This window comes from Electrophorus electricus, chromosome 12 (assembly GCF_041902795.1).
Source record: "Electrophorus electricus isolate QZ-2024a chromosome 12, ASM4190279v1, whole genome shotgun sequence".
Lineage (NCBI taxonomy): Eukaryota > Metazoa > Chordata > Actinopteri > Gymnotiformes > Gymnotidae > Electrophorus > Electrophorus electricus.
The window spans coordinates 10,432,753-10,441,330 of NC_137508.1; the positions used below are offsets into that span (position 1 = coordinate 10,432,753).

Sequence of the window (8,578 nt, forward strand, 5' to 3'; positions counted from 1 at the left end):
TCAATTTTGCGGTTTAAATACCACGAGTCATTTCACAAATTTGACTTTTTTGTTGGTGACGTGGGTAACGTTTGCAAAAATGCATTAATGTGCGCATGCGTGCCGTTTCGGAGGACATAGGCGTTAACAAGACAGATGCCGCTTGCAGTTATGAACGTGAACCTTAAAAATAGGTAAATCCGAGCTGAGCAAAAAATTGTAATTGAACAGTGTGCAGGTAGCCATAAGCTGCGTTTTTAAAATGACCAAAACAATCACACAAATACATTTAACAGACTTAAAAAGTAAAAGAAATCAAGGTGAAAATGTTCAACCCTGCAAAACCCGTAGATTTAACGCTAGGCTATCATATTCCTATGCCAGTTAAAAAAACCCACTCAAGCCAGTAGTTTATGGACAACATAAATAAGTATGCCCATACGCCATACCGTTGGAATGTTTTAGATCTATAAATGGTACACAATGTTTTGTGTTTATTTATTTATTTACTCACATACGATAATTTACAAAATACAATTTTATTTAATTCAAACCTTTTCCTTTGCTTACAAGTGCTTCAGAAAGAGTAGGCCATACATATCACACAGCTTTTTGACAAGAATAAAACATAAGCTCAGCCATGACTTTATCTAAAGAAAAAGTTAAGATTCCCACTTTAAAGTGCTCATGTGAATATATTTACATAAGAAATAATCAGATTGTGACAATGATCTGGGGTAAAAAGAAATATATACACAACCACTGTGTGCATTCAACAGTGCTAGTTAACGGTTTCTAAAAGAATCACTTCATGACATCCTCACTAATTATTAAAGGTTTTTATCATTGAGGCTTGTGGTGTAAATTGGAGTATAAAACATATTGTTGGTTAATCTTTATTCCAGTGTATGCCTTTGCAAAAATGATGTACGGTTATATTGCAAATTAGCTCTCTAACAAATGACAATACTTTTTAGTGCACAGAATATCATAGCTAATCACAGGTATGACAGATAACATAATTTAACCATAACAAATGTAATTATATCAGAACAAAGTTCACCAATGTCTTTAAGTTGGTGCAAGGCATATATTGCAATATGTATCCTTAGATCCAAGTTTATGTTTTTGGTGAAAACACAAATATAAACCAAATGACCCATTACATGTTAATTAAAACCATGCTGTTTTGGAGAAAGGTTGCCAAATTATACTTGGCATCATATGTGATGTGGAATACCATTAAAACCATTAAGTCAGAGTAACTATAATATTTAAAGAATTCCAGAACATCACACAGAAGGTTGCAGTAGTTAGATTCCTCAATGCAGAATCACAGTGTTGAGAAAAGTCCAAATGTCCTCAGTGAAATTCAGTTATGTGCGAAAGGGCTGCATGATATATTAACCCCATGAATCTACTATACATCTTCATACTCTAAGCCCAGCAGCATTTCAGATAGTCAGGAAAGTTCTGTCTAGTGCAGGAGGCACAGCAAGTGAACGTTTTGTGAAGCAGTAGGTAGTAAGCATTACTGATTCTTAAATAAACTTTAAGAAGTTGTGGCCAAGATTACTACCATTATTTTAACAGACTGTGATGCTGATGTGGCCAGCCAGCTCTTACTGAGCCTGAATCTGGAATTCTAAATGCTAGGTGGGCCGGGTTATTTGTTAATAAGCATCATCACCAGATTTTCACAGGCACAGATTTTCAGAAAATGAATGACCTATCACAAAATTGATCATGGGTAATAAAACAATCAAGACTGTTATGTGTATGGGTTTTTATGTTAAGATACTTTGGTGATCTTTCAAGGCATCAGTGCTGGTTAATGGTTATAGTTCTTGCTCTAGTATTTGTACTTGAGCTTCCAGGCCAAAAATACAGCAGTCACACCAATGACAGCTGCAGCTGCAGCTGCAATAATTCGTGGGTCAGACTGAAGTTGAGCCAGCAAACCATCTTCTCTCTGCTCTGACATAGGGGTATTAATTACTGTTGCAGCATTTGGTCCTGAACTGCCCTGGTTGTTTAGAGCAGACTTATGTTCACAGATGACAGGTGGAATGACACTCCCAATGTGGGTATTGTGGTTTGGATGTACTATCTTGTCATTTGTGTCAATTAGATTATCTTGCATCCTTGAAGAACAACCATCAAGATTTAGGATGGAGGGATTCTCAGAGAAATGGAGAGTATTTACCACTGTTGCAGGCTGTGACTCATAATGATCCTCCACTGGCTGATTAGAGGAAGGAACTACTGGATTGCCATTTTCCAGGTGGGTGTATGCCTCATGATTAGAGTTTGAAATTAAATGTACAGAAGCTACAGGATTAAAGACAGGGACTGTCTCTGTTTGCATGGCACAGACTACTTCATGGAAACTAGTTTCAACAGGAAGGTCCTCTCTATGCACTGGTGAAGAGTCTATGGTCTCTGTTGTGCTGCTGATCATAAGATCTGCAGAAGTTGTTGAACAGAGCTCCTGTAAATGTTCCACAGACTGTGGGAAACTGGACACAGGTGCTGGTTGCTCTGGTGAGATGTCTGTCCCTGTGGTGGCATGACTGATCTCCAAATCATCTGAGCTGACTGAGGGGGGCTCCTCTGCTAGAACACCAGGCTTGCTTAAGTTCTCATCTTCTTCAGCAGTGTGGTCCAACTGGCTAACAATAGATGCTGAAGTTGAGACTCGTGCTGTTCCGAGGGATAATGCCCTATCCAGAAGCTGCACAGAAAAAATGCAAAATGCTATTAAATGCAGAGTATAAATCCTTATTTGCCAACAATGAATCCACATGAAAAAAAAACAAACTTCAGGTTATGGGTATGTAAGTGCATTACCTGATTAACATTTGAACTGTTCTGGGTCTTTGATTTCGGGACTTTCCCAGGAGGGTTGCTGTCTTGGATGGGGTGTTTTAATGAACTGGGGCTGCCTGTGGCTACCACTGGCTCTTGACTCATCTCAGGTCCAGCAGAAGGCTGCAAAGTGGTGGAAGGAATGTTGGATAGACCTAAGGGCTGCAAAGTGGTGGAAGGAATGTTGGATAGACCTAAGGGAGTGGTTAATAGCTTAGTAGAAAGGCAAGGAGCAGCATCTGAGGGTGGTCCAGAAAGGTTCCCTAAAGCAGGTGTTGCTCCAGGACTCACTGAGGCCTCGCTTGGCTCCAGAGAGTGAACCTCCTCAGAAGCTAATACAGGAGAAGAGGTCCTTTCCTGAGGATCTGAGATTGGCATTTGAGGGTCAGCGGTGTGGGCTAGTCCTGTAGGAAGGGTTTCTGGAGTCTCAGGGGCTAGCACTGAGCCATAGGGTGTGGCCTGGGCTATGGGTGTAGGGGGTCCCTTTGGAGGTGGCAAAGGAGAGGATTGTGGTACATTATGGGTTGTTGCTGTGGTTACTGTTGTTGAGGTTGCCACTGGAACTGGAGCAGTAGCTGTGGTGCAGGGGGCAGGGACAGTTGAAGGCATCTGGGTGAGAGTGTATGCAGGTGGATCAGTTCCTGAAGCGGCAGAAGCCCGGCCTGAAGATAAAAACATTTACATTAAATATAATAGTGAACCAAAGTTGGGGAAAGTAGGTGTGTGAAGATTGTTGCAGCCCCTCTAGCAGATCACTAAGCATACACTTTATAGCTATAACATAGCCATGTTCTGCAATACAATAAATGTAGTAATTGTTCCTACCGTAAGTAGATAGAGAGGTGAATAACTTACTGTTGATTCCCCTTATTTGCTCATAAGCATTACTGATTTCATCAGCCAGAGCCCAGTATTCACAAGCGTGCAGTGCATGGATGAACTCCTCAGGCCAATTCTCTCGCCTACGGAGGTAATCCAACAGCAGCACCATGGCATTGTAGTTTCCTGCTGTTTCTCTTTTAGCCTCTATCTCTTCCTGCATAGACAATTAGGACATTGTTCAGCAGTGTTATATACTATTACAACCTGTATAAAAAAGCTCTACTTTTCACCAAAAAGACTTCTCTTATAAGGATAGCTGCAACCCAAATCTCTCTAATGTACTGTAGTGTTGGAAAAGGACCATTACCTTATCTGTAAATGTGAGGCATGTCAAGTGAGGCATGATTTCTCTCACTTTGACGATTGAGGCCAAGCGAGCCATCATTTTCACTATGACGTCTCTATACAGCCTGTCACTAACATATGCCATCTTCACACTAACGGACAGAGAGACAGATATAGTCCATGCATTGAGGTAGTGATGTAAACATAAGCATTTTCACTCAATTGTGTATTTGCAATCAAAACCTTCTTGAACTTGTCAGATGTCTTTATTTCAAACTTTTTGAAAGGCTTTTACTGTTTTATTCCTGAGGTTTAAGATCAAAATAAGCACTGGAAAGAAAAGCAAAAGAAAATTAACACGAAATGTGAATGCAAAAAATCTTTAATAATGCTCCAGATTTCAAGAGTGGCTGTTCATGGCCTATGGAAATACTGCTCACAGAAAATTACTGCAGTATTAACTAGTGAAATCTTATGCATTCATTCCTGTTCTTATTGTGAGCTTAAAGCTTCACATTTCAGTAGCAAGAGTGGCAGCTCCTGGCCTATGTTAATACTACAATAATATCCTATAAGCAGCTTTTTAGTAAGATATAATGGAACCATAGCCTTGCACTAGGATGTCTGCTTCTTCAGCATCAGTCTTGCTAGGAGAATCTTCCTGCTGGGGGACTCTTGGAAAATCTGGTACACTAGTTTATGTTATTGATTTACTGTGAGATAATATTATGACCATTATATTAAAAAACTGAAATCCATCTGATTATTGCACAATGCTACTCACCCTATGTTCTCAAAAATGAAACTGATAAAAAAAAACAACTTCCTTCAAGAAGTAAAGGAAGTCTTTTTGTAATAACCTAGTCGCGTTTATCACATGAACAAATTCCTTCATTCCTCTGAAAATTAATTTGCTTTAAGAACTTTTCATAAAATGGTGAAGGCCTATAAGCTTCTCTCTGTTAACAATAAATATAGTTACTGGCTACATGTATGCCTTTCTTTATCCTACTGTATCGTAACACACTTATATCTACTATCTATACACCTTTATGTACTGTTTAAACTATCCTTATTTTGACATTCAGCCCATGTTTTTTTAAACTGCTACATTATTTTCTTTTACATCTTCAGGAGATTCAGAATATTTCAAATAACTACTGAATATATGTTATGAGCATCCAATAAAATAATGTTTATAGTATAAGCATACATCAACAAAACAGTGATATTTAGCACCTTTGAAAGTGAGCAGCCAGCTTTGGTATATTTTAATATTTTGGTATATTTCAATATTTTCATCCACTCATGACCTGAGCTGTAAGAACGTGGTCATTAACCAGCTGGTAACCAAACTGAAATACAGTCTGCACAACTAATAAATGTCTAACACACCTACAACCTACTATCTACACTAACAGCTCAGCTACTGTAATCTGTTGTGACTGTCAGATGGAATAGCTCTCACCCTCTGAAACAGGTTGCTTGGGCCTTTTGACCTCACTGCCCTTCATCACCACTCACACTAAATAGGACTTCATAAAGGTCACTCTGAGGTTAGACAACAAAGTGCAGCCTCCAGTAAACATAAATACTTATCACACCCATCTTGTAGAAGAAATGCAGGCACATTCATTCTTTCTTCTTGAACTCACACAATCCTGGGAAAGTACCACACCGATACTCGTCTCCCAAGACCATCTTTTTAGCACGTCCAAACTTTGAGTGATCACAGACCTTAAGTCGTTGGCAAATGGTTATAAGAAACTTACCAGTTCAATGTCAGACAGGCTGCGTATGTAATTTGGAGCTCAAGGAAACAGGCAAGGACAGAGCTGCCAAACTCATGTCCTCTAAACGTAACATAGGTCGTAACATAGATCACTTTCTGTATTCACAAAATACCTTAAGACACAAAAGTCGAAATATGGGCAGAAACGGATTTTCCTATAAACTTTGCGACAGAAACTGTAAAGGTTGCGTACAGAAGAACCTGCATGGCCATATTGTCAAATGTGTCGAGGATTTCTAAAGCAGGAAGAAAATGGAAGCTGCTGAACCTGTTGGCTGCAACCCAGAGAACATACAAAACACATAATTATTAAATTTGCGCACGCTAACGTATTTAAATAAGGTCTTCTCTATATCTAAAAGTGAACAGTTGTTTGTCACGGTTAAACTTAATGTTATTACGTCTGCCACAAAAAGCCAGTGCTGGTGGTTTTCGCGCTGAGACTAAACCAAGAAAACTAGAATAGCAGATGGCAATATGCTGATGGCAATAAAAAGTAAAGCTGGTCTGCTGCAAATAAAGTCAGTTTTTAACGTACCTTCAAAAAGCAAATCAGGCAAGACAAGTCTCGTCCAAAACGTTTACTTTCGCTAGGCGGTGTTCCGCTGCTGCGTCTTTAAAACCCTCCCACTGCTTTCGTCGTTTCATTCTTGGTAATTTTCATTGGAGGTCAGAGTTATAGATCATATACAGTCTGGGACTGTATTTGTTTAATAAAAAAACAAACAATATATATATATATATTCCTAATGTATGATTGCTCTGATTCTGTGTAAGTCTGTCTCGATAATCGGATACTCCATAGTAGCTATGCAACGACGTAACTAGAGGACGTTCCACTTCTGGATTGGCTCCTGAGTAAGATGGTCTCAGAGAATTTGTAGAGAGGAGGACTATGTTCAAAACAGCCTACCTCATGCATAGCACCTTCACATGACGTGTTACAGTCATTTTTCGATATCATAGTCATTTTTCGATGGCAAGCCATTAAACCAGTCTGGCTGAAGTACCAACAGAGCACAACGGTGAGGGAGACACTCTATAAAAGTACACCCGAATGATGCTTTCCGCAATTCAGATAACAGATTCAAATATGAATTTTGTTATTATCAGTTGCATAATTGTTAAAGAGTTTACTGAGAGCTACTTCTCCTGTGTATGTTGAGACTGTGGAGCTACTCTGATAACATGCAGTTTGAAACTTTATTGTGTGTAGTTTCTTACCTTTCTTTTTTTGTTGGAGGCTTGTAGTAGTGTAGTTCATATTTTCTGTTTCTGTTGTTTAAATGCGCATAGGTCATCTTTACCACCAAAAAATACAATATTTATGAAAGTGATGCTTTTTAGATTTTTGAGATTATTTATTTTTAGAATTTATTTTCTAAAAAGTACAGCTCACATGAAACGAAGAAACAAATGTATGAAGCAGTTTCAAATTAACTAGTTTATGCTCCATAGAGAGGAAGTGGCCATGTTTAAAATAGTTTACATAATCTATGAATCATCTAACCTCTACTACTAACTGTTACAATAGACCTTTGGACCATGGTTTATAGCAGGCTATTTGTATTTATGTTAGCTCAAATATACACTGCCTGGCCAAAAAAAAAAAACGCACACAAAAACCCCGTCACCACCTGGATTTAACTAAGCAAATAGGTAAGAGTACTATGTACTATGATCTGGGGTTGCTGCAGTTGGTCAGGTCTAGGCTCAGCAATGTTATGTGCCCAAAGAATGAGGTCACCTGACTACCTGAATATACTGAACGACCAGGTTATTCCATCAATGGATTTTTTCTTCCCTGATGGCACGGGCATATTCCAAGATGACAATGCCAGGATTCATTGGGCTCAAATTGTGAAAGAGTGGTTCAGGGATCATGAGACATCATTTTCACACATGGATTGGCCACCACAGATTCCAGACCTGAACCCCATTGAGAATCTTTGGAATGTGCTGGAGAAGACTCTGCAACAGTGGTGCAAATCTCCCATCATGAATATAAGATCTTGGGGAAAATTTATTGCAACTCTGGACAGAAATAAATGTTGTGGCACTGCAGAAGCTTGTGGAAACGAATGCGTGCCGTAATCAAAGATAAAGGCAGTCCAATGAAATATTAGAGTGTGTGACCTTTTTTTTTTTTTGGCCAGGCAGTGTAATATAATAATAATGATAAAAATGCTACATCTTGTGTAAGTTAAACCAAATGCACTGGTCTAGGGAAAGGCCAAACACCAAAATATAAACACAAGTGAGAATAAAACAAGATCTCATTTAAACATACAATAAATTAACTCACACAAACAATTAAACAAACATTATACAGGCTACTATGTGTCAGTATAATGGCTGATTCATAAAGTGAAAAAGAATCGTTGGAAAAATTGCTTATTGCTCCATTAAGTACTTAGGTTAGTGTATTTTATTTTTATGACTAGAGAAGTTAGTGCTTAGCGTGGAGTTTGGGGTTCCTTTGTTGTGTTGGCGGGATTGCCCACTCCAACATATAGTGCCACCTTATTTGTTTTAAATTGTTTGTGAGTTAATGCATTGTATGTTTAAATGAGCTCTATTAAAAAAGAGAAAAGTTACTCGGTTTGGTCTCACTTGTGTTTATATTGTGGTCTTTGGCCTTTCCCTAGACCAGTGCATGTGCCTTAACTTAGGTCGTAACATTATTATCATTATTATTATATTATATTTGTGCTAACATAAATATACATTTAAAAAGCCTGTTAATTTCCTCATGGACTATTATTTGGAAAA

At 38.5% G+C, this 8,578-nt stretch overlaps 1 protein-coding gene across 9 annotated transcripts; it reads right to left on the reverse strand.

Annotated features, from left to right (window-relative positions):
* Window positions 1-502: 502 nt before the first annotated feature.
* Window positions 503-6,618, reverse strand: mavs (mitochondrial antiviral signaling protein). 9 transcript variants are annotated; one of them, XM_081725052.1, is made up of 6 exons: window positions 6,345-6,618; window positions 4,258-4,344; window positions 4,037-4,166; window positions 3,703-3,883; window positions 2,830-3,509; window positions 503-2,713 (listed from the first exon to the last, which is right to left on the reverse strand). In XM_081725052.1, the coding sequence occupies exons 3-6, from the start codon at window positions 4,157-4,159 to the stop codon at window positions 1,832-1,834; spliced, it is 1,866 nt and encodes a 621-aa protein (XP_081581178.1). In that variant the 5' UTR covers window positions 4,160-4,166; window positions 4,258-4,344; window positions 6,345-6,618; the 3' UTR covers window positions 503-1,831. The 9 variants fall into 9 exon arrangements, with proteins under 9 accessions (XP_081581178.1, XP_081581174.1, XP_081581177.1 ...); XM_081725048.1 differs by lacking the exon at window positions 4,258-4,344 and adding an exon at window positions 6,000-6,081; XM_081725051.1 differs by lacking the exon at window positions 6,345-6,618 and adding an exon at window positions 6,000-6,338.
* Between the last annotated feature and the right edge of the window lie 1,960 nt (window positions 6,619-8,578).

What these genes read in the sequence shown, in the direction of transcription:
- mavs (XM_081725048.1), bottom strand. Translation starts at nt 6,019, where the DNA reads ATGGCCATGCAGGTTCTTCT. An exon ending in ATGGCCATGCAGGTTCTTCT is followed by an intron (nt 4,167 to 5,999) that starts GTACGCAACCTT and finishes TCTGTCCGTTAG; the next exon opens with TGTGAAGATGGCATATGTTA. An exon ending in GCAAATAAGGGGAATCAACA is followed by an intron (nt 3,510 to 3,702) that starts GTAAGTTATTCA and finishes TTTTATCTTCAG; the next exon opens with GCCGGGCTTCTGCCGCTTCA.